This window comes from Lissotriton vulgaris, chromosome 1_1 (assembly GCF_964263255.1).
Source record: "Lissotriton vulgaris chromosome 1_1, aLisVul1.2, whole genome shotgun sequence".
In the NCBI taxonomy this organism is placed as follows: domain Eukaryota; kingdom Metazoa; phylum Chordata; class Amphibia; order Caudata; family Salamandridae; genus Lissotriton; species Lissotriton vulgaris.
This window is the reverse complement of record NC_141685.1, coordinates 605,156,973-605,182,595: the sequence shown is the minus strand read 5'-3', so window position 1 is coordinate 605,182,595 and position 25,623 is coordinate 605,156,973. Positions and strand designations below refer to the sequence as shown.

At 45.4% G+C, this 25,623-nt stretch overlaps 1 protein-coding gene across 1 annotated transcript in view; it reads left to right on the top strand.

Moving 5' to 3' along the window:
* Positions 1 to 25,623, top strand: part of LOC147747555 (ferric reductase 1-like) — a 553,652-nt gene that overhangs the window by 521,850 nt on the left and 6,179 nt on the right. The window contains exons 14-15 of the mRNA XM_086954125.1: positions 10,977 to 11,108; positions 11,203 to 11,234. Of these exons, the coding sequence (XP_086810251.1) occupies positions 10,977 to 11,108; positions 11,203 to 11,234 (164 nt within the window). The remainder of the gene's footprint in view (positions 1 to 10,976; positions 11,109 to 11,202; positions 11,235 to 25,623) is intronic.

The window sequence follows — 25,623 nt, the reverse complement described above, 5'->3', positions numbered from 1 at the left end:
TCCTATAGACATACATAGAGAAAATTAGGCCTAAGGGCCCTGCCTTAGTAGCCTATCTGTGTCCTTTTGTAAAAAGGACCAAACTTCTGAAGGTAGCCAATCAGCTACCACCTCCCTCTAGAACCTTTCTGCCAGGAGCCTCAGTCTCTCAGATTTTCTACCGCACGTTGTGCTAGGGAGTCTCCACCTGAGTTCTCCTCAGGTTTCTTGGATTTATCTCTTTTCTTCATAGTTCTTGGATATTTTCTTCAACAAACAACAATGGCTGATCAGCAGAAGAAAGGTCTGTTCAGAGCCTGTACTTCATGTGGTAAGAAGAGACTGCACGTCGAAGACAAGCATGAAACTTGCCTCTACTGTCTTTACCCTGACCATTCTTCTAAAGAATGTAGGATTTGTAGAACATTCTCTGCTAAGACTCTTAAAGACAGAGAAGGGAGACTGCTCATCTGGCTAAACAGACTTAAAAAAACAACTTCTGGTGGAAACCCCACTAGTATGCCAAACGCACTACAATTTTTACAGTATTGCAATTGCAAACAATTATTGACCGTGTTCTGTTCAGGGTATCAAAAATTCAAAACTATACTGTTAAAGAATTAATCAATGTACACACTTCATTGTAGAATTATATCGTCTTTTTATATTTTCATTGGTTAAAGATATGTTCAACAGGTAAGAAAATCACCTAAATTCATACAGTAAATAAAACAAAACAATTCTCAAGAAACAGCAGAGATACTGTTGCTGTTCAACCAAATAGCCCAATGCATTTCGGGATTTCTCCCTTCTTCGGGGGCACTGTAGAGAAAATAGATATAAAGGTATGATGTTACCAATCTGTTGACTAAGAAAACATTGTATTGCACTTGCTACAATGTTCTACTAAAGCTTATGTGAGATCTATTCAAATGACAGTCCTAGGCACAATTGAAATTACATGATTGTTAATATGAACGCAGTTGCCTAATGAGTTTATAAGTAGGTCAACGAAAAACCCAAGTGGGTAACCTGTTCATGCAACACAGGAATACCTCCAAACAAAACCTCCACCAAAAAACGTTGTGTTATAGACATTTGTGTGTGTTCCAAACACTAGTTCTAGATTGTTTACATACAGAATCATTTAACACAAAATAAGGAGTGCGCAGGCAAATCACACTTAAACAGACTTAAAACCAGAGAGGATGATGTCCTGTCCTCTGAGGGCAGCGAAATGGCTTCAGTTTCGTCAAAACTGTCATTGAAGAGGCCAAGGGAGGTTTCCCCAAGCCCTACAAACGTCCCTCCTAAAAAGACTACCACAAAGTCTTCTGAGGTAAAATCTGTCAAGTCTGTGAAAGATGTTCCCACATTCAGAAAGCCAATGCAGTCGTCGTCGACGAGTTCGTCGACGTGTTCTTAAAAAAAGACCACATATGTCTCTACATCGACGACGACAGTGTCGACGACGATGGCGTCGTCAGCCTCTTTATCGACGACGACGACCACTCAATCGTCGACGACGGGTAAGCCACTATCATCGATTGTCATTATAAAACAGCAATCGACGGTGATCAAGTCTCTGCCGACGACAACGGCGACGATCTCGATCCCGTCGACGACGAGACAAAAACGCCATCGACATCGGGCGCCCCATCGACGAAGACACCGACAACGGTAAAAACATCGTCGACGTCAAGGGCACCGTTGACGAGCACGCCATCGACGGCGAAAGAGCCGTCGACGACGAGAACACAGACGACTGGATCGTCAACGCCGAAATCACCGTCGACGACAACACCGCAGACGACCGCGCCGTCGAAGAAGGAATCGTCGACGACCGCACCGTCGACGAAGGAATCGTCGACGACCGCGCCGTCGACTACAGAAAAACGATCGACGTCAGCACCGTCGCCGACGCCGACGTCGACGACGACAACATCGTCGACGCCATGAAAAAAATCCGAATTGATACCATCAAAGAAGATCACTAAAAACACTATTACGCCAGAATTAACATCTCCAAGTAGGGTACAAAAATCACCCCCATCTTGTCTGCTGCAAAGTGACAAATCAGATGAGGAACAATTCGATCAGGCTACTAGTCCTTAGGATCTAATTGTGAAATGTCAGAGCACAGATGAAGATGGAGATGACCTTATGATGACGGAGGAAACTGTTCATACTCAAGTACAGACTCAAGTAACTCCTATGATCTGCCTCCCAGCAACTATAGTCACCGATCTACAATTCTTGATCGCAGACTACAAACAACGATTCCCTGAATCACCAGCGGCCCCTTCTACGGAAAAGTCTCCAGCTTCATCCAGACCGCAACAAGCTCCAAAGACAAAACCATCATCTTTGGATATTCCGCAAGAGAAGGAGACTATTCATCACATCCAATCTTCTGACGAGGAGAGTAATGTACCTGAAGAAGGGGAGGTTCGAGACGACCTGTCTCAGAACAGAGACGATGAGGACTATGTCGCTCATGCTCCAGCCACACCTGAACCAAATACTTCGGACTCTCCACCAGTGGATATTGGCGGATTCCATAATGTGATAGAGAGAGCAGCCACTAGATTCCACATGACCATGGAATCACATGAAACGGACTGTTTCTTATACGATTTTAAAGATCCTATCAAAAAGACGGCTAGATCAATCCCCATAATAGAGCACATTTGGGAACAAGGTCAGCAACTAATGCAAAAACCTGAAATCAATCAATAGTGGTACCTAGACTAGATAAAAAATATAAGGCACCATCAACAGCAGCTACCTGCCTTAATGCACATCCCAAGCCGGATTCTGTACTCACCCAAGCCGCTCAAAAGAATTCCAGAAATCCGTCCTCTCCTCTGTCAGCACCACCAGACAAGGAGGGCAGGAAATTGGATGGCATCGGCAAACGTTTCTCTACAACGTCGGCTATGACTATCAAAGTAGCCAATGCCATTGCGCTACTAGGCAGATATAACAGACAACTGTGGGAAGACATTGTCCCATACATAAAGGATATACCTGAAGATTTAAAGGATGAGGTTCATTCACTCCTCAAGGAAGGACAGATGTCAGCAGAGGAAATAATCGATGCTGCTGTGGATGTCGCTATGACAGGCTTTAGACAGCTGGCAGGTGCAGCAGTTTTACGCAGACACGGGTGGCTCAAAGCGACATCCTTCCGCCAGGAAGTCCAAAACAAGGTCTTGGACATGCCCTATGACGGACAACACCTATTTGGCGACAAAATAGATGAGGCCTTGCAGACAATCAAAAAAGACACAACACTGCAAGAGCTCTCGGCACATTACAATTCAGAAACCAGTCCTTTCGAGGACACAGGGGAAGGGGTCAACCCTCTTACAGGGGATCATATCAAGGAAAATCCTCTTATTCCTACAGCCAAAATCGTTCACAATACCAGCAGAGGCAACAGCAACAATGTCGTCAGACCTCCTACGGGAGATCGAACTTCAGGGGGAAAAATCAGAAGAAACCAGCCGGCGGACAACAATGACCATTCGCAGCAGCCAGTCCCTCCACAGTCTCGTCCATTCAAAATTGGGGGAAAAATGACACACCTCCTCCACAATTGGAGATCCATAACAACAGATCGATGGGTACTACAATTAATCCAACACAGACACTCATTGGAATTCAAACACATTCCACCAATAACTCCTCCTCGCAACATGCAACACAGACACCTACGATTACTCCTTCTAGAAATATCTTCAATGTTAAAAAAGGGAGCAATAGAGCGAGTTCCATCAGCTCAAAGAGGGAAGGGATTTTATTCCCGCTTCTTTCTAATACAACAAAAGAGAAAGAAATGGAGGCCCATTCTAGATCTCAGGGCACTCAATACGTTCTTGAAGACCCAATCGTTTCGAATGGTGACCATCCAGGAAATCCTGGGATCCCTAGAGGAAGGAGACTATATGACGTCTTTAGACCTGCAAGACGCATAATACCACATCCCAATACACAGGCGCCACAAAATATTCCTAAGATTCGCAGTAGCAGGTCAACACTACCAATTTTGTGTCCTTCCATTCGGCCTCAAATCAGCGCCTCGCATCTTCACAAAGTGCCTCGCTCCTGTTGCAGCTTTCCTACATCATCAGGGACACCAGGTCTTCCCCTACCTGGACGACTGGCTGGTGAAAGCACCATCTATGACAGATGCGCAAATGTCTTCCAACGCCTGTCTCACTATTTTCCAAAGCCTAGGTCTGACACTCAACTACGAGAAATCAACCCTACAGCCCACCAAAGTTATAACATTCCTGGGGGAAATTTTAAATACAGCATCTTCCAAAGCATTCCCATCTCGGGAACGGAAACACAAACTGATCACTCTAGCAACCGCAGTGTCTTCAAGGAACACCATCAAAGTCCGTACTTTCAAGTCCCTACTTGGGATGATGTCTTCATGCATAATACTCATTCCTCACTGTCGGCTCAGAATGCGCCCCCTCCAGGAGGCCTTGACCAAACAGTGGACTCAACGTACAGATTCTTTCGAGGATCACATAGTCATTACTTGACAAATAACAACGGCCTTACTTTGGTGGACAACAGACAAGAACCTGACAAAAGGTCTGACGTTCTTGATGCCTGCGACTCCGCATGTCATCACCACAGATGCTTCTCTAGAAGGATGGGGCGCAGTCCTGCAAGAATTGCAAATCAGTGGCAAGTGGACGGAACAAGAAACAAAACTACATATCAACCTCCTAGAACTCAGGGCAGTTCTCCACTCTCTACAAGCATTCCTCCCTCGCATCAAGACCTCAGCAGTGCTTGTGAGAACGGACAACACGACCACAATGCACTACTTGAACAAGCAGGGAGGAACACGTTCGCTGACACTATCTCGCGAATCGCAGAAAATTTGGAACTGGCTAGTACACAACAGCATCAAACTAACAGCGGAGTATGTCCCAGGCAAAGACAACGTCATAGCGGATGCTCTGAGCAGACAGAGGTCACTGTCCCATGAATGGGAAGTAGACCAGAAAGTCCTGAACAACATCTTCTTGGAATGGGGGACACCGCAAATAGACCTTTTGCCACCGCAGAGAACGTGAAATGCCAAAACTTCGAAAGCTGGCATCCCCAACCAAGGTCATTAGGAAATGCATTTTCCATCGCATGGTCCAACGTGTTTGCGTACGCGTTTCCGCCGTTTTTCCCTGATAACAAGAGACATTCGGAAATTGAATACGGAGCACTGCACCTTGATTCTCATTGCACCATACTGGCCGAGACAGCATTGGTTTACGGACCTCCGTCGCCTCTCAATCCAACCATCTCTCCATTTGGATCAACATCCCTCTCTGCTCTAGATGTCCAAAGGCCAAGTACTCCACCCGAATCTGAAATCTCTCAGATTATCGGCATGGCTCCTGAGCACCGAGAGTTCTGCAAACTAGACATCCCGCAGGAGTGCAAGGATGTACAAGCTAAAGCAAGAGCAGTTAGCACAAACAAAACTTACTGCTTGAAATGGAAGCACTTCTGTATTTGGTGCAAAGACAACGATCTCCATCCCCTACGGATCACTCCGGAGCACTTACTATCATATTTATTTTATCTGGCACAGTCGGGACTTGCCCATGCCTCTATCAGAGTTCATCTGGCAGCAATCTCCCGTTTTACGAGAACTTCAAAAGGACCTTCTCTATGGTCCAACAGATTAATAAAGCAATTCCTTAAGGGACTCTATAGATCATTTCCACGGCCACGTAGGATTCCTCCAACATGGCACCTTAATATAGTCCTCAACCAATTGATGAAACACCCATTTGAGCCCATCCACAGAGCTGATCTCAAATATATTTCATGGAAAACAGCACTTCTTTTAGCTTTGACCTCAGCGAGACGGGTCAGTGAGTTACAAGCTCTTTCCATACAAGATCCTTTCATGCAGTTCAGAGCAGACAGAGTGATCTTAAGAACTAATCCTCGTTTCATTCCTAAAGTCCCTTCGGACTTCCATTTAAATGAACCGCTTGTACTTCGCTCATTCTTCCCAAATCCCAGTACTGCGGCTGGAAGATCCCACCACTCTTTGGACCTAAAAAGATGTCTGAAATTTTACTTGGACAAAACAAAACAATTTAGAGAAACAAATCGTCTTTTCATCGCTTTCAGCAGACCCAGGAAAGGCATGCCACTCTCCAAACAAAGCATTTCGAGATGGATATCATCTGCAATTGCTTTTTGCCATGACAAGGCCGGACGTCCATTACACTCCAAAGTCCGAGCACATTCCACAAGAGCTATGTCCACATCGGCGGCACTATTCGCTGGAATTCCGGTACTGGACATTTGCAGAGCGGCGACCTGGAAATCGCCGCACACATTTACCAGGCACTACTGCCTGGATACGGAACTGATGCAGGATGCAGCTGTGGGCCAGGCTGTGCTTCCCCATCTATTCCAGTAAGATGAGCCCTCCTTCTTCCCACCGTCCTGTACTGGTATGCACATTTATTTACTTTATTCCTTATTATTGATGAGGGTTATTAGTCGCATGATATGTATTATCTCAGACTGCTCAAAATGTTCCATTACAAATGTGCATAATGTATTGCTTGCTACTCTGATTCAGGCATGTGAATCTATGAAAGACACCCATAATACTGGATAAGAAATGCGTTACTTACCTGTAACTGCAGTTATCCAGTATTGGTGTCTTTCATAGATTCACATGCAACCCTCCCGCCTCCCCAGGAAGGTCTCATCTCTCCCTCTATAACATATACTACGTCTACCTAGCTTGGTGCGTACGAAAATCTGAGAGACTGAGGCTCCTGGCAGGAAGGTTCTAGAGGGAGGTGGTAGCTGATTGGCTACCTTCAGAAGTTTGGTCCTTTTTACAAAAGGACACCGATAGGCTACTAAGGCAGGGCCCTTAGGCCTACTTTTCTCTATGTATGTCTATAGGACATTACTTTTCTATGTACCGAGGACTCCCATCTCGACGACGGGGAATGATTCAGGCATGTGAATCTATGAAAGACACCAATACTGGATAACTGCAGTTACAGGTAAGTAACGCATTTCTTCTCAAACTTCTCAGAGGAATAATGCTAAGTATTTCACCATCCCCTAAGTACACTTTTTTATTGAATGTTACTGTTGTTTTGAATATGTTCAGAACTTGGCCTTTTTGTATGAGTTTATCTATTAAAGGTTTGTCTGCCAATTTAACGATGTTGTTATGTCTCATCTCATTTTATTTCTGATGCCTGAGCATTGACTTTTTAGACTTGGTAGTTTACTCCTTTGAGAGTATATTTTACTATTTCTAAAAGAAATAAAACTGTGAATACTTGCATGGAATATCCTGCTTTTCAACAGTTTCCAAAGCTGTGTGTTTTTAATGACTCAAGGAATATGATGCATCTTTGAAAAATATTCTGATTGCAGTTGATTGGTCTTTGGATTCTACTTTTAAAACTTTCTACTGAAAACCAATTGCACATGGCTCCTTTGCAGTGTTCAACTTGCTTTAAAATAAACATAATATAAGCCTTCGGTCTTGAAATAAAATGCAGATTTTCCAGCTAATCCTGCAAGAAAGTCCAAATTTAATTAAAGACATGGAAGCCAGTATTATCCCTTCACTGTTATTAGATGTCTCATATTACCTACCCAAGTCTGTAGATATTTCGGACAGTTTCTTATATTGCCGTTGTTTAATCAACAATTCCAAATTCAAATTTATTATATGGATCATTGGGAACAACCGATGGCTGTTTTTCTTATTATCGTCTGAATCTTTTTCATTGTTTTTCCTGCATGCTGCGAGGACCTGCATGAAGCAAAAAGACAGGGGAAGGACAAGGCCTTCAGAGACTCCTCACCAACGACCCTGCCACCGCCAGAGCCAACCTTCACGAAGGGATGAAAGAGGTAGCCGAATGGATGAAGAACAGCCGCCTGAAACTGAACTCGGACAAGACGGAATTCCTCATCCTGGGATCCTCACCCGCCGCTTGGGATGACTCCTGGTGGCCCCCGCCCTAGGCAGCGCACCCAAACCAACAGACCACGCACGCAACCTAGGCTTCACCCTGGACTCCTCCCTCTCCATGACCAGACAAGTCAACGCCGTCTCCTCGTCGTGCTTCAACATCCTGCGCATGCTACGTAAGATCTTCCGGTGGATCCCCACCTAGACCAAGAAGACGGTCACCCAGGCCCTCGTCACCAGCCGTCTGGACTACGGCAACTCCCTCTACGCCGGAACTACTGCCAAACTCCAAAAGAGACTCCAGCGGATCCAGAACGCCTCAGCACGACTCATCCTGGACATCCCCCGTCGCAGCCACATCTCCGGACACCTGAGAGACCTGCACTGGCTCCCGGTCAACAAGAGAATCACCTTCCGTCTCCTCACCCACGCACACAAAGCCCTACACAACCAAGGCCCAGGATACCTCAACAGCCGCCTCAACTTCTACGCTCCCAAACACCAGCTTCGATCAACCAGCCACGCCCTCGCCGCCGTCCCCCGCAGCCGAAGAGCCACCACAGGGGGACGGTCCTTCTCCTACCTCGCCGCCAAGACATGGAACTCCCTCCCCACCCACCTCCGCCTGACCCAGGACCACCACGCCTTCAGGAAGCAACTCAAGACCTGGCTGTTCGAGCAGTAGCGGACCCCCCTCCCCCAGCGCCTTGAGACCCTCTGGGTGAGTAGTGCGCTATATAAATGCGATGATTGATTGATTGACTATTTAGAAGAGTCTAAAATAACACTTGTGTGGACATCACTTGCTCTTCATCATCACTCAGGGTTACTGGGATATGTAGTTTTTCTTTTTTATCTGTTACCACTGAATTATTTCTGCTTTTGAATTAAATGCAACAATAAAAAGCAAATTACTTGCTTTAATAATATTAAGTTTCCTGCATGAATATTTGGGAAATCCGCATTTTCGAAACGTCTGTCAGCCTGATTCTGTACGATCTGCATACGATTAAGTAAAGAAGTAAGCAGATTTAAATATTCGACATTGCTTTAGTTCATTCTCTACACTACTAAAGTTGCCACAGCAAGTCAAGTTTTTTAAAATGGAAGTAATGGCTAAGCCTTATACATTTTCTTTAACTGGAAGAAAGAACTGACACTTCGCAATAAAACCTGATTATTTATCAGAAGAGCTGGGTCCACATTCACGTCTAGGTTTTTCCACAATATAAGAGTAAAAGATAAAGGCCGTGAGTTAAATCCTGTGCGACTGCTTGTCTAAGCAAAGTGTGGAAGCCAAAAGTTAAATATATATGTTAAAAACATGGGCCACAACACCCAGAGAACTCCATTGGTGATAGCAGGGGGCGGCTTTAGAAAAGCCGCACCCGCTGCTGAGGTCAGGGAGGGACTCTGTATTTATAAATAACGTAAGGGTAACTTATGGGTTTAAAAGTAGTTACTGCAGACGTCCTTGTGTGTCCAACAATTTTCAGGCAACAACAAAAAAGCCAATATAACTCTTAATGTTAATGCTCCTACTGGAGAGGGATTGGAATTTTATCTAGTGGCACTTCTGACTCATTAAAAATGAGTGCAGACAGTTAACGATGCCTGCTGCACGGAGGATGAGCCCTGCAAATCACAGAACTATATTTTATGTGGATAGCTCAGTGGGTTAATGCTTTTTACAGAGGCCCTTTTGTTACTTCCAGTTCATGAGTTACAATCCGAATAAAGCACATTGACCTATGAACTGACATCAAAGAGCTGCGTGTAAAATGCATAGTAAAGGTTCGAACCAGAAGCGGCTCCTCCGCTAAGGCAGAGGAGCGTCACTGTGCTAGGAGTAAAAAGAAAAAGAAAATGATAATACCGCAATGTTAATAACTTTACGTTATTATTATAATTTTTTCTTTTGTAAGGAGCGAGGCAGGTTGGGGCAGGGCTGGACTTGTCATAGGGAGAGGGAGGAGGAGTGGTTGCTGCTGCACCAAGTGTGCATGATTGTTTGGCCAACCTGCTTGGGCCGACCAAACTGCCTCGCGCACTTAGCATGTTCTCCACTGGCTGTATTATACAGCCTCAGTGGAAACATGCACAGCCTCCCAGTCCCCGAATGAGCACTGAACCACAGCGCCCAGACCAATTATGACGCTGCCGTCGTGGTGACAGCAGCATCACTATTGGCTCAGGGGAGCCTGCATGCTACCGGGAGGCATGAGAACAAGAAGGTGGGAGAAAAGGCTACGGCTAGTGACCAGGGACGACAGGTAAGTGTGAATTTTTATTTTAAATTGCCCCACCCCCTAACCACCACTGCCATTCCTACCAGCCGCCCATGGTTAGAACGTGGATCCCCCCCCAGTTTTTGACTATCCTGATAATGCTAAAAAGGGTTTGTTTACTAGAAATGCATTCTTATTAGTAAAGCCCTTCCTACCAGTGCCACGTACTGCAGCAAAATGGCATTTTTACTGCTATTTAAAGCAAATGGCTTTCACTCTAATTGATACAGTAATACCAGCATTAAGCACCCAGCACTGGGATCCGCATGGACTATGGACTTCGATTTAGTTGACATCTGGCTTACGTTTCCAAATGCTCCAAGAGAAAGTCTCAATTATGTTTCCATTTTGTGTTCTATGTAAATTGATGTGGTTATACAGTGATGTGCACCTGATAAAGTGCGTTCAGACTGGGGGCTGTCATTAGCAACCTTCGTTGGTGTTTTTGGCTGTGTGTCTGTCCTTGTTCCTATGACTGGAATCAATGTGACCAAAAGTAATGCTCTGTTTAAAGAATTGGGCACACTGAAAAATAAACTATGGTTATAACATTATTCACACATTTTCCCCTGGAAAATGATGTAAATTCATACACTGCATGGGAGTGTTATATTTGACTTTAGTCTAATGTGCAGCAGGGGATCCTTATCATAGTAGGATTGGGCCTTATTATATGAGCACAAAGGCCTAACCTGTCTTTTTTCGTCTTCCAGTTGCTACCAATTTCCTTGGACTTCAGTTGATTGACAAAAGTTCAAACCTATGGCTAGTAAAGGTCATGGGAGGATTTGTTGGATGGGAGGTGCTGACAGCCTTTATTCTTGAAAACGTTTACATCAAACAAGGTGACTTTATCCAATGATAAACAATCTTGTTTCTGTGTTTTCCAAAAAGGTTCCACCCAGAATGGCTCACTTTCTATTTTTGTTTATATTTCAGGTTCAGTCACGGGTGCAGGATCAGAAAGAAAGGTGAGCTATCCTCTCCTTATCTGTGTTGTGTATCTGTGAATATTATCTTATGATAGATGGAGGTCTTCACTAACTGAGGAAAATCTGTATCTGATGTTCTTAATACATCTGCGTTGTAACATTACTACTCACATACAATAAGACAATTGCATAGCTACTCTATTGTGGAAACATAATACATTTGAGCTGTGATGTCCTAATGCCTGCAGCAAGAGGCAGTAGAAAACGTAACAGGCAGGCCTTTATGCAGAATTGCAATTTTTTCTTTAAGAAAGTGTAGTAACTCCGACCACACTGGATGTAGGTTCCAAATAGATTTATTCATAAGAAGGACAGCTTAACAACCACAGGTAGGAGGAGAAGTCCTCTCAGCATCAACTATACAGAAACAGTCGTAAAATCAAGTGAACACGGTAAACCTTCCCTTGCAAATATTTTGTCAAGAAATTCAATCACATGCTCTGAAGAAGTTCTCTCAACAATTTTCAGCTCAGGCCATTTAGAGAAGTAGTCAATAAGGACCAAAGCAAACAACTCTTTTCCGGATTGATAACTGAAAGGTCCAATAATGTCAATAGCTAATCTTCGCCAAGGACCATTGGCATATTCAATGGGAGTCATGTCAACGGACATACTCTTCACTGATTTATCACTCAATAAGCAAGGGGAACAATTCCTGACCCAATTATCCACCATAGCAGCAACACCAGGCCACCAGTAGTGTTCCCTAATTCTCCTTTTAGTAGTAGACATGCCCATGTGTCCTTCATGTGCTAACTTGCAAATCGTTTCCCTTAATTTCATAGGGGGAATAATTTTATCAGATCTGACAATAATGTCCTGACACAACATTAATTCATCCTTGACTTTGTAAAATGACGCCAAATAACCGGAAAGTTTCCTTTCCTCAGGCCAGCCCTTAATCAAGAACTGCTTAACTTGGTTCAAAACAACATCATTTTTCATAGCTTCTAACCAATCTTTCTCGGAAAAGACCAAAGGACCTTCTTGATTTAAGATTACATTGACATCTGCAAACGAGTATGCTACATCACAATCAACGCTTTTGCCCACAGTTATACTTGCTGGAAAACGTGACATAAAATCTGCATGAACATTCAAACGTCCTGGAATATACACAACCTCACAAAGATATTCTTGTAATTTGGCTGCTAACCTTGCTAAACGAGCAGTAAGAACTCTTCCACCACCCGTAGACAACATAGTGATCAAAGGTTTTTGATCAGTTCTCAAAGAGAATTTTGTTCCCCACAAAAATTGTGTAAAGTGTTGAGATGTCCAAGTACAGGCAAGTAACTCTCTCTCAATAGTGGAGTAATTCTTTTCAGCGTCACGTAGAGCTCTAGAAGCGTACGACACAACAAACTCACCAGATTTATCTTTTTGAATTAATACGGCACCTAAACCAACATTGCTCGCATCAACATAGACAATGCATTCTTTACCCACTAAATATGGTTTCAAAAATGGGGCCTCAACAATTGTACGTTTCAAAATTTCAAAGGATTCCTGTTGTTCTTTGCCCCACTCAAATTTAGCATTTTGTTTTAGTAAGATCCTCAAAGGATGCACAATGTCTGAGTAATTTTTTACAAATTTACCATAAAATTCAGTCAAACCTAAAAATGAAAGTAATTGTTCTTTTGAATTAGGTGCAGATGCTTTGACAATACTCTGAACATGGTTAACCTTGGGTTTGATACCATTCTTTGAAATTTCGTGTCCTAGGTACTCAACCTTGTCTTGTCTAAACTTACATTTGGTAAATTTTAATGTAAGACCCTTAGACCTAACTTTCTCCAAAACAGAAACTAACTTCTCATCATGGTCAATGCAATCTTTCCCAAAAATCTAAATGTCATCCTGGAAAGCTATATTCCGTCAATAACTCTTTCATAAGATGCTGGAAAACAGAGGCTGCACTCGCCAAACCAAAAGGCATGCGCAAATATTGGAACATACCTCCTGGAGTGACAAATGCAGTTAATTTCCTGGAGTCCTCATGTAACTCCACTTGGTGGTAGGCACTAGCCAAATCAATGGAAGAAAAAACAGTAGCACCAGATAATGCAGCAATTAACTTGTGTATGTTTGGTAAAGGATGTTTATCTATCCATATTTCTTTGTTAAGACTGCGAAGATCCGCACATAAGCGAAGTTCGCCTGAGCTCTAAAGTGATATCACAATGGGCTAAACCCAAGGGGACGATTCAATTGGCTCAATTATATTCCTTTTGACTAAATCATCTAACATTTCCTTTAATTTAGGCCTATAAGCTAAAGGAACATTTCTTACTCTATGCCTAACAGGGACAGCATTATCATTTAAAATGATTTTATGTTTAAAATCAACGTATTTTCCTAACTTGTCGTTAAAAATTTCGGGAAACCTTTCAAGTACCCCCTTAGTGAAACCAACACTGCTAGATACATCTAGGGTTAAGTTCACCATGGAATCAGTTGTAGACTTTTCAAAACGGGGCTCATCAACATAAACTGGGGGATTAGCATTAGGATCCAATTTGATTCCTAAACCACGTTGATGAGGCCAACCAAGAATAGATACACCTTTAGTAGCAACATAAACTTTTGCCCTGATGTCCCAATTCTTAAAAAATAGCTTCGCCCAGAAAAAACTCTCTAGGCCAATCTTTTGTCCCGTGTACCCACCAGGATATATATCTGGACTCAATAATTCTTTTTGGTGCCACAATTGTTCAAAAATGTTCTTACTAATAATGGTGTATAACGCACAAGAATCAACAAAGATTTCAACAGGTTTACCATCTATAAAAATTGTGCAAGAAGGAAAATTCTTTTGAATACACTCATCAACAGAAAGTATACAGTTCAAGCTATTAAGGACCTCCTCTTCTTCAGGAGATATGTAGTTGATTTTTTGACCTGACCTGCAAACATTACCAAAATGCACTTTTTTCTTGCATTTTACGCAGATTTTGTCCCAAGCAGGACAACCTCTGTAATTGCCCACATGGTTGGAACTTCCACATCTATAGCAAAGTATTTTACCTTTCTTAGCAAAACTTCTATTATCATTAGCATGTCTTACATATTCCTTTTTGAAATTAGTTTTACTATTGGAAACACTCGAAGTGGGTTGACTTTTAACAATAGCTACTTCTACATCAGGAACATGTGTTTTCTGATTTTTCCTTCTAATTTCAGACACAAATATTTCAGAATGTTCTATACCTTTTGCTATATTCACTACTGCAGCTAATGTAGTCTCAGTCCCTAACCAAAGTCTTTCTTGGCTCTTTTTGCTTTTAGTCTTCATCGTAATTTGATCCCTAAGAACTTGTTCGTATGATATAGTTTCGAAAGAACAAGTACAAGCAAGTGAACGTAGTGCGGCATCGTAATCTTCGATTGTTTCGTCAGGTTTCTGCTCACGAGAATAAAATTTGAACCTTTCCATCACAGTATTTATCCTTCTACCAAAGCGAATATTCATTTGCTTAGCAGCTTTATCAAAAACATCCATGTCACCAGCATCCTCCAAAGGTGGTAAATTATCAAATTCTTTAATCCCAGCGCCCCCAAGACAATGTCTCAAAAGAGCAAGCTTTCTTTTTGCAGAACAACCATCCTTTTCTAAGACCTCTACATATGCAATAAACATGGGGTACCAAAGGTCCCATTCGATGGAAGGATCACCTGCAACTTGAAGAAAATGAGGAGGTGCAGCAATATTAGACTTTCTGTAAATAAAGGTTAATATTGAAATAGTATAAATGAGTAAATAAAAATAGAAATAAAAAAAAATAATAACAGTATTGGTGTGCAAATCACCGTAGTTGTGGATTTGCTGAAATTGAATTTTCTCTTCTTTTTTTTTTTTTTTTTAAAAGGAGAGAAAAGGTGTGCACATCACCGTGGAAGTTTGCAGCAAAGCGTTTTAAGTGAAGATAACAAAGTTGTATATGTTCAGAGATTAACGTTTTTATTTCCTCGATGAATTCCCAATAAACGCAAAGTTTTGACTTCAAACTTCACCAAGATGGCCGCTGTGAGCGTCTTGTTGTGCGCGATGACGTGCGCGATGACGCGGGTATCCCAGAATGCAGTATGAGCAGACAGAGAAGTAAACGAACTCCGGGAGGCTCGAGGTGAGTTCCTTCAAGTATTTACTTTGAAAGTAAACAACCTAGGGAAAAGCACACAACAAATTAATTAAAAGAAAAATCCCCAATCAATGAAAAAGAAAACCGCTCGATGAGTGCGGTCGAGAGATGATAATGTCGTGCAGGCGCAGGGTTTAGTAAAAATCCAAAGTAAATTGAAAGGAAAACAAAGTTACGTTTGAAGAACGAAATCAAACAGGTTCTTTTGACAAAGTTCAGAAGTGCATAGAAAGAGCTTCTCCCAGTTGAAAAAGAAAGATTTTCCTTTAGTTGGCAAAGTGTAGACTTTGCTTAATTTAGAAGAAAAACGAGTGAATGCTGTCTTCTCAAATCCACTTCTCCCAAACGTCGCCAGTAATTATGTAGTAACTCCGACCACACTGGATGTAGGTTCCAAGTAGATTTATTCATAAGAAGGACAGCTTAACAACCACAGGTAGGAGGAGAAGTCCTCTCAGCATCAACTATACAGAAACAGTCGTAAAATCAAGTGAAAACATTCAAGATGACCTAGACAATTCTAAATGACATAAATTGGTTCCAGATGACATCAAGTCATGGAATACCACAGAAAGAAACAAGTAGCTTTTCAGCATCTCTTTTTCCTATGAATACTTTCTGGAAATTCATTTTCGTGTGTTCATAAGGAGGGACTTAAAGGAGGTATATTTACTTTATGAACTTCTGGGGTTCATTGCAAGAAATCAGAAATCTATCTACTGGTTATGACACATTCATTCCAGCAGCCAGTTTAGAAGGTGACATACAATAAACTGCTTCATATAAAGTATTAAGAATAAGTTACAAGCTCTGTATTGCCATAGTTATTTCAAAGTATCAATTCTGCCTTTATTTTGCACCCCAGCATCCAGTAGACAACCTTACGAGGAAGTCTGATTTTCATAGTTTCACTCTGTGACGTCATTGAGTATATCCTATTCCAGATTGTTGTTTTGACCCCTGAGGCGTGAGCCAGGTGGTTACTTATTTTAATTGTTCTTAAACTTCACTGTGTTCTTTACCCTTGTGTCCTTTCCCCCCTTGCAACTACCCCTGGCATTAGCGCTTGGCGCTCGAAGACATTACCCTAACGCTGCTGATTTAGTCACCGATTTCAGGGAGAAGCAACCAGCTTAATTTTAAAATACATCTTTTGCACAATTAGGTTAGTGGCGGCAGATTTACTTGCTTGCCTTTACCCTTAACGACCGGCTGACTGCAAGGTCGTCATCCCTGGGGGCTCGGGCCGAGATTTCTGTGGCGGCCATCTTCAATAGGCATCTCCTCTTCTGGCGCTCGAGTCGCCGGTATAAAAACATACGGCTATGACTCTGCGCAGCGGACGCGTACAGCGGGCGCGCCGGATTCGCGCCTGAGTCAAGCCAGAGTCCTGCCCGTCTGCGCCCATCCGCGATCGACCTGGGCGCGGGGCGGGTCTCTCTGGTCCTTTCGCGCCTATTGACCCTACAGGTACGCACTGTAATACCTCTCATTACTACTCTAAGCAGGATCTGCTTTCCTTACGCCAGAGTCCGAATACTAGTTGCCACCATACTTTTCGGGCTGATTCACTGCCCCCTTACTGCGAGGCGTGTAACCAGACTCTACTGTCTCTGCAAAGGGACGCGATAGAAGAAACTAAATTAAATATGATATTATTAAACTGTAGATCCATGGCTAAGCACAAAACTGAGATTTATGAGTTGCTAAGAGACTGAAGTCCGGAAGCAATGTTTCTCACAGAGACATGGATGGATGATGCCTCATCTCCAGATGCTCTCGAAGCTATTCCCCCTGGATACAGTCTACTTAGGCTGGATAGAGAAAAACAACGTGGAGGTGGGTTAGCCCTTATCCACAAATCACATTTGGCATGCACCCTAGTTAAGACCTCACTACTTAATAGTGAGAGTGGTTTCTCTACTATAAGAGTTGGACCTAAGAATATTATTAATGGACTATTGATATACTGCCCGCCAGGAAGTGCTGCTCACTTTGGGAACCAACTTCTGGAACTAACAACTCAATCAGTGCTAAGATATAAAAAGTTTCTCATCCTGGGTGATTTAAACATCCACTTCGATGATATAGAATGTAGAGAGGCGCAAGCTGTGCTTACGGCACTGAAACCCTTGGGGGTTAATTTGTTATCCACAGCCCCCACACATCAACTTGGCCATCTTTTGGACCCTATGTTTGCCAACTGGGAGGGTATTAGAGTCCTACCCCCAATTGAAACGACTTGGTCGGACCATAGCATCGTCCCGTTCGAACTTAAGAACGTGCCCCTAGAAACTAGACCTAGGATACCTCTTCCTCAGAAACGTAGGGAATGGAAGAAATTTACCTCAGAAACGTTTGGAAATGCCCTATCAGAACATCCCCTACCCTTAGGTGATACCTTACATGAGGTATTGAGCAATTATGAAAGTTGGATGTCCAACGCCTTGGATAAAGTAGCACCCTGGACTACCAAACCCCCGGCAAGGCAATCCAAAACTGAACCATGGTTCTCAGAAAAACTGAAATTGGCTAAAACTAAATGTAAAACCATGGAACGGAGCTGGAGAAAAAACTATGCTCCAGAACATAAAGCTCTTTATAAACTGGAATTAAAAAAATATCAAAAACTTGTAAGATCTGAGAAAAGTACTTATCTCAAAAACAGGATTGAGCTGGCAGACAATCCCACTAAAGAACTTTTTGCTATTTATAAGGAGCTTACGGTCCCTACTAGACTGGAAGCTCAATATACATTTTCTAATGAGATATGTGATTCTGTTGCGGATTTCTTTTTAGAAAAAGTTGATAAAATCCATGCCACTTTTTAACCCAGTGTTGATCCCTCAGGCCACCAAAGAGGCACGAGAGACAGTTCTAGTTCCATCAGGAAATCCCATCTTACATGCTTCAAAACACCTGAAAGACATGACTTACTAGTTATCATCAATAGCATACAATCCGGCTCTCCCAGCGACGTATGCCCTCTGGCACGTTGCAAAGAAGTTATGGAAAGTATGCTAATTGACCATATTAGCCATATGGTGACATTGTCCTTTCAGGAATGTTATGTACCTGAAGCGTGGAAAACTGCTCAGGTGATCCCTCTTAAAAAGAAACCAAACATCCATATCTCTCAACTCCAAAATCTCCGCCCCATCTCCCTCCTCCCTTTCTGCTCTAAAGTTGTAGAGAAGGTTGTGAATAAGCAACTTATGGCATATCTTGAGGAGGAAGTCCTCCTCCATTCCTCACAATCAGGATTTAGACCTGGCTACTCCACGGAATCGGCCGTCCTTTATTCCACCGAGTGCCTTAGAAAGCTAGTAGATGAGGGTGAGACAGCAGCGTTGGTGTTATTAGATCTAAGTGCAGCGTTTGACACCGTGCTGCACACAACGCTGCTGTCCCGACTCTCTGAGATGGGGGTGGAAGGATCAGCACTGGAGTGGATACGTTCCTTTCTGGTCAATAGGAGCTTCCAAATTCATTGCCCACCCTTCAGGTCATCCATTAGGAAGGTGAGCCACGGGGTTCCTCAGGGCTCAAGTTTGAGCCCTACTTTGTTCAACATCTATATGGAACCCCTGGCTCACCTGGTGGAGGCTTTCGGGGTGGCCATTGTTAGTTACGCTGATGACACCCAACTAATACTCAAGCTTACGCCCGACCACAGTGATGATGCCACTAATTTTTCCAACTGTTTGTCATCAGTGGCATCATGGATGAACAACAACTGCCTGCGCCTTAATGGCGAAAAACAGAACTGTTAGTGGTGGGGAAAGCAGTATCTGCCTGGTCTCATAGGTGGTGGCCTACTGAACTGGGTAGCCCGCCCACTCCTGTGGATTCAGTAAGAAATCTTGGCGTTATGCTTGACTCGGACCTCTCTTCTAAGTCACACGTCAACAAGGTGACAGGTAGGTGTCTCAGCGTACTAAGGGTCCTTTGGAAGGTTTTAGATCTCCTCCCCATAGGTGCCAGAAAGACTATTGTCCATGCCTTGGTGACCCCCCACCTTGATTATGGAAATGCCCTGCTAGTAGGCTTGAGTGTGAGAGGCCTCCACCAACTTCAGTGTGTCCAGAACGCTGCTGCACGCCTTGTGCTTGGGCTTCCTCGTAGAGCCTCTGGGAAGACCGCGCTGGCAAAGCTTCATTGGCTCCCAGTCAGGGAACGGATCAAATTTAAAGTCCTTTGTTTTGCACATCGTATCGCACAAGGTAAAGGCCCGGACTATCTTCAGAATCTCCTCAGTATACACCGTCCCACCCGGAATTTAAGATCTTCCGGCACGATGTTGTTCAAACTTCCTCGAGTCAAGGGGGCCAGGATGGGTGGCCGCTCATTCAGATATTTGGCTCCTAAACAGTGGAACGAACTCCCGCTATATCTTTGTATGGAACCTTCGGAAACTAGATTCCGGGGTAAACTTAAGACATTCCTGTTTCCCATTATGTAACTTTTCCCTCCAATGGCTCTACTATCATCTGCCTCTTGAAATCTTAGCAGCAATTAGCGCGGGGACACACTGTCTTCTGTGTAACCAGGCGCTCAATAAATGGTTTAAAAAATAAAAAAATAAAAAATAAATTAAAAAAAAGATTTAAAAGTTGAACCTCTGCTTTTCACACGACTGCTACAGATTCCGGCTGCAAAAAAACCCATTGAAAACCCAGAATCTATATGGCCTTTTTCTAAATTAAATTATGGCCTCTTTAAAATAGTGATTAACCCTATGGTTTGCAATTTGATTTGTATAGGTTGTGAGGACAGCCGCTATGAAAGTGTTATTCCAATATTTTATCTCAGAGACATTTTACGCCTTTGTCACAGAAAGTGATGTTGAAATCGAAGTAAAACTTGGCAGAATTGGTGTTGCTTAGACCAACCCCTCCAGGAGGTAATGCTGCTGGTTTATTGACTGTAGGAAGCAGAATAGCTTTCCTCATGCAGCCCAAGACTTTAGAAACTGAAATGAGTTTTGGGATTGGTTGAGATGGAATGTGTTAAAGATAACCATGGGTCTAGAGTACACCTAGGGGTACATTCACAAGAAGGTGTGATAACTACCGCAAGAGTAGAGTAACGCAACTTTGAACAATGCAGCCTATCGCGGGAAAATATCTCAGTGTCAACGTGGAATTCACAACGCAGCAATAGCATGCGATAGACACCAGATAACGCAGCAAATGTCTGCACTAAAATCAATGCCAAGCCACTAAAATCCGATACGCGAACGCAAAAAATCATGCGATGAGGCCAAACGTGGTACAAAAAGAAGCTAAAAACAGCCACAGGGCTGCAAATCCCACGCTTCTGGTGGGACAATGCACCATAAAAACTACAGAAAAAATACACCAGAAACAAGCCAAAGCACGTAGCAGCATGGATGCACCCTGACCCAGCACAGAGGCCAACTCGAACCCCACAACCCCCACAGAACACCAGCAAGGAACAACGGGGTTGGGGAAGGCCAAGGAGAAAAGGGAGAGGAAGACGGGGTGCAGACCGAAGGAAAATAAGACCAGCGCCAGGAAGGTGACAGAACACTACCAGCAACTGACCCACTAGCAGACCACCTGGATTTCAGTCAAAGTGCAGAGGAGGCCAATCCAGGAGGCCAATAGGCGAGGGCGTGACGTGACTACCTAAACTAGGCACAAACCTGCTGCCAACAGGAAGGCGGAAACAGGAGGTGGCAGTCCAGCACCACCAGAGGAGCTGGAGGACCCAAGTCCACAGTCATCAGTGTGGAGACGGTGCAAGGAGTCTGGATTACGGACACAGCTCGAGAGGACCTGACAAAACATCACCAGGGAGTGAAACTAACAAGGACTGGGGGGACGGGGAGATGGGCACAATGGGATACATGCAGAACAAGGCATAGCACACTGCACACCCACAAAACCCCAGGATCATGTCCCAGATCCCCTTGGCACACTTGAGCACACACACATAGCACAAACAGCACACCCACATTGACGACAACGTGGAACAATGTGCATAGCTGACACTGCAAAACTGAGGACACAACTGGCTACCCACATGCCCACTACATCTGACAGAGACGGAAACAGTGAAATGGAAATGTACGCGTACAACCTCACAACCGGCATGTAGTCCAAATGTACACTGTCCCGCAGAAGAATCCAGCACCACTAAAAAGTTACAATGTACATTGCCATACTGCCTGCATGCCAACCAGCACAATGCGCCAACATAGATGTAAAGACAAAGTCAACACGCACCTCCCCTTTACATCGCAGAGGGGCACACAACACCTTCAACAGAGCACAGAACACAGCTCATAATTGATGCCAGAGAGGACCACCACACCGTCGACACCGATGCCCTAAAACAGCCCATGGATATCTCACGCAACCCCCCAACAGGACCCGGCCAGCCAAGCTACTCACGGGGGAACACCGAGCCTGCAATAGACCATAAAGCAGGAAGCACCCGCAAGCACAACTGGCTCACAACACTTCACCCACCCACACATGGCACCCCAATGCCACATGTCAGCATGCCAAAAGAGGGTGGCCTAACAGGTGTGGGTGGGGGCCGAACCCATGGAATGCGAACCAGGACACATACGTAGGGGTCTATCACCCTATAGGGCCCACCCACTCCCCACTAAGGAAACCCACACTGCCATAGAGACACATGCAGATGCACATTCACCGCACAGAACCAGGGGTGCTCAAATAGCAGTCTCACACCCATGTTGGCTGTGCGTACGACGGCCCTGGCCACTCCCCTCACAAATTGAGTGGGTGATGACAAAGCTACATGTCCAAGCTCCAACCTGCTGCATCCGGTGTACACAGCACAATCTAATGTCGCAGGGCCCAGGGCCCACATGCATACTACGAGACCACAGGGACACACGCAGATATCATGTTGAACTGGCTATGGGCACATGCGCCTGGCCCCTTTATTGGCAGGGTAACATGTACAGTGATGCCTGTGCTGGAAGTGTAGGGTGAGTGTAAGCCATTCCGCACAGATTGTCTGGTGCTGGCAACCACTTGAACATTGTACATCAGTGCAACGGAAACAGAAAACACATGCAATACAGAGTCCACTGCTGAGCACCGTGGAGTGAGCAGGAGAATGTCCAGAGGACAGGCAACATGCAAACAGAAGTTGCATGTGCACTGGGCTGTGGACACTACAGATGAGCGCGCTCATGTGAAGAAAAAGTCTTGGATTGTGTCCCTCCGATACATTCCTGATGCAGATGCAGTGGGGTGTGTTAGACCTGCATCACCTTCCCCATGAACGTCTCAGGCCCCCACACTTTTTGAGGTGACATACCTGCGCAACCACTCCACAGCACAAAACACATCAGCAACGGACAATGGCCTGTCGTGCACTGAGTCACTGGCATCTGGAGTGCTGAGCAGGGCATTAGGCCGATGATGGCATTCACGACAGGCCTGAGCAACTCTGGCAGATGGCGGTTGGAGGTGGTCCTTGCGGTGGTGGTGTGTGCCTCTTGCGGTGATGTGTCGTCCGGGTCTGTCTGGACTCGCTTTGGTGTGTGAGCCCTGGTAGGACGCATTCGGCCTGGAGTGTGCGTACAGCGCAAGGCCACAGAGAAATGGCGCTGATGACCCCAAGGCCTACACTTCAGGGCCCATCCAATGTCTCCGGAGAAGGGGTCCTGGACTTGACCAGCACAGAGTTAGTGGCCCCGGATTTACTGCGTCTGGCAAAGGCCACTGAACGGTGACTTGCGGTGCACTCAGATGGGCCATGCGACCTGAGTGGGTCACCATCAATGTCCGAGGTGTATGTTGCAGAGGGTTTTGGGAGACAGTGGAAAATGTCCTCCAGGGCAAGACGCCGAAGATTTGATTTTGTCCAGAAGCAGCAAATGGAGGAGTGGAATGCGACAGCCTCATTGCCATCACCAATTCGGTATCAGCTACATGAGGATGAAAATTGCCCCCTAGTCCATAGACTCAGATGCCACCAAAGTTCGACCAGTGAGTGTCCATGAATGTTGGGGAACAGACTTAGTGTCACCGGGGCTAAGTGGGGATGCAGTCCACAATGATGCTGGTACACTGAAATGAACTCCACCATTGCTGAATCGAACTCTGTGACCTACTGGACCGCAGTGTAGGCCAAAAGCAGCGGTCAGCAGTGGCCCACAGCCACGTGTCGTTGGCTCGCGATGCACAGCGCGAGTGACAGCAGGGCAGTTGTCGTTAGTGAATGAACACCTCCGTAGCGATGATCCTTTTTTCTCCGCCAAGATGCAAGGCGTTAACCTCTTATGGCTCTCCTTGCGTTCAATTATATGTAATCTGCCTTTGCATGCTCGATGTTCAGGTCCAATTCTGTAACCTACTCTAGCGCAGCCTAGGCCGAGAGTAGTGTAGGCCTGATGCAGCGGTCAGCATGGGTCATTCACCGAGTGTCGCCGGCAGAGGCAGTGGCACCACATGTACAGTCACCTCTGTGACTGTGACCCGGCTTTCATCTGGACTGAGCTGCATCTTTCTCTTCGTCCTCTCCGTGCGACCACTGGTGTGGACTCTGTCATTCATGAATCGTGACTAGGTGCTAGATGTGAGATCTGCTGGTCCTCAGGGTAGTCCTGGTCCCTCAGCAACGTGTCGCCAGCTGGCGTTGAACAGGGTTTGTGGCAGCATGTGTCGCCGGCTGGCGTTGAACAGGGTTCGTGGCAGCACGTGCAGCCGGCTGGCGTTGAACAGGGTTAGTGCCACCACGGGTCTGAAAGGCTGTCCGGGTCATGGGCCCCAGGCTTGCAGCTTACACTGGCACGTGGTGGGTCCTCCTTGACACATGCCGGTGTCTGCTGCTGATCAGTGTGGCCTGGCTGTGTAGGGTCGGGACTGACTGGTTCGTGGTCCAGCGGGCCAGGGTACTGCAGGCGCACAGGATCTCAGTCAACTTGGCTGACGAGGTCGGCGTCGGCGTCGGCCTAGTGGTGGGGTGGGAGGTGCCGCCCTGGCAGAGACATTGGGCTTTCCGGAAGAGGACCACACCCAGGGCTATGTACTTTTTATTCACACCCCTACGCTGGCCTGGCGTACCCCGGCCCATCCCACTCTACTCACGCTTATGGAGGGGTTACAGGCAGAATTTCCACGAGGACCCCCACTGGCTGGGGGAAACATTGTTGCGTCCACTGTCCACTACACTCCATACACCAGATGTGTATGTCGCCGTGGTTATGGCTGTGTTCTGCATACTGCGGTTTGTCCAGCACTTTGCTGCCACTCTTGGCATTGTGTACTTTCCCAAACATGGTTCTACTGCATCCTTCAAACATGCCTGGTTGCCTCCTCTCCCCACATTCGTCTATTGTGTGGCTGAGGTGCCATGCCGTTGACTGATCATGTTCACAGCTTGCCCACGTTACTATATTAAGTTGTTCTATCGTGTCTGCTGGGTGGGCATGCTGTTGTGCATGTTTTTTGTGAACTTGTGACGTGTGCATTGCTAGAGTTGTGGATTGCATTGATGTGGCGTTGAGGTGAGTGGGGTGTTAATTGGGAACTTGCCAAAGGGCTGGGCATTTCCTTTTGTGGCATCATGGGATGGCTGGTTGCTGGTGGACTGTCGGAGGGAGAAGGGATCATGCACACTGGCTGTGTATTTGGAGGTGACATTTGTGTAGGTCCCGTGGTGTTCTGATGTTGCCTGCACATTGATGTGTGATGTGTGCTTCCTGTGGCACTGATTGTGTGCTGTCTCACCAGGGGGCACAGGTGGGACACGTGTGCAGTGGATTGCCCCCAACAAGTGCGTGCATCCGGCTATGGTGTATGGTCCTTGCTTGGTCTCCAGCGGTTTCTGCGCATTGTGTTGGACGTATGGGGCCTGTGTTGCAAGAGTGATGGTAATGTCCAGGACAGGTGTGTGGGACTTGGATGTGGCTGGCTGTGAGACTCCGCCGACTCTGGTGGGTGTTGGCTGGGGTGTGCCTGGGGCCAACAGGTGCAGCACCGCCAGCAGCTTGGTGTTGGGTGGGATGTTGGTTGTCCGCTGTGTTGGTGCCGTTGGCCTGTTGGGCAATGATGGCCAGGATGCGTAGGATGGTTGTCCCTTTCAGCCTGTAGTGGACAGTGACATTGTCAGATGTTGTACCTATGAGGCAGGTGCGTTTCCTGTGGGGCCGCTGTCTTTTTCTGCGCTGCCTCTGTGGTGGTCCGGGGGGGTTCGGGGTGGGTGTTGTGGCC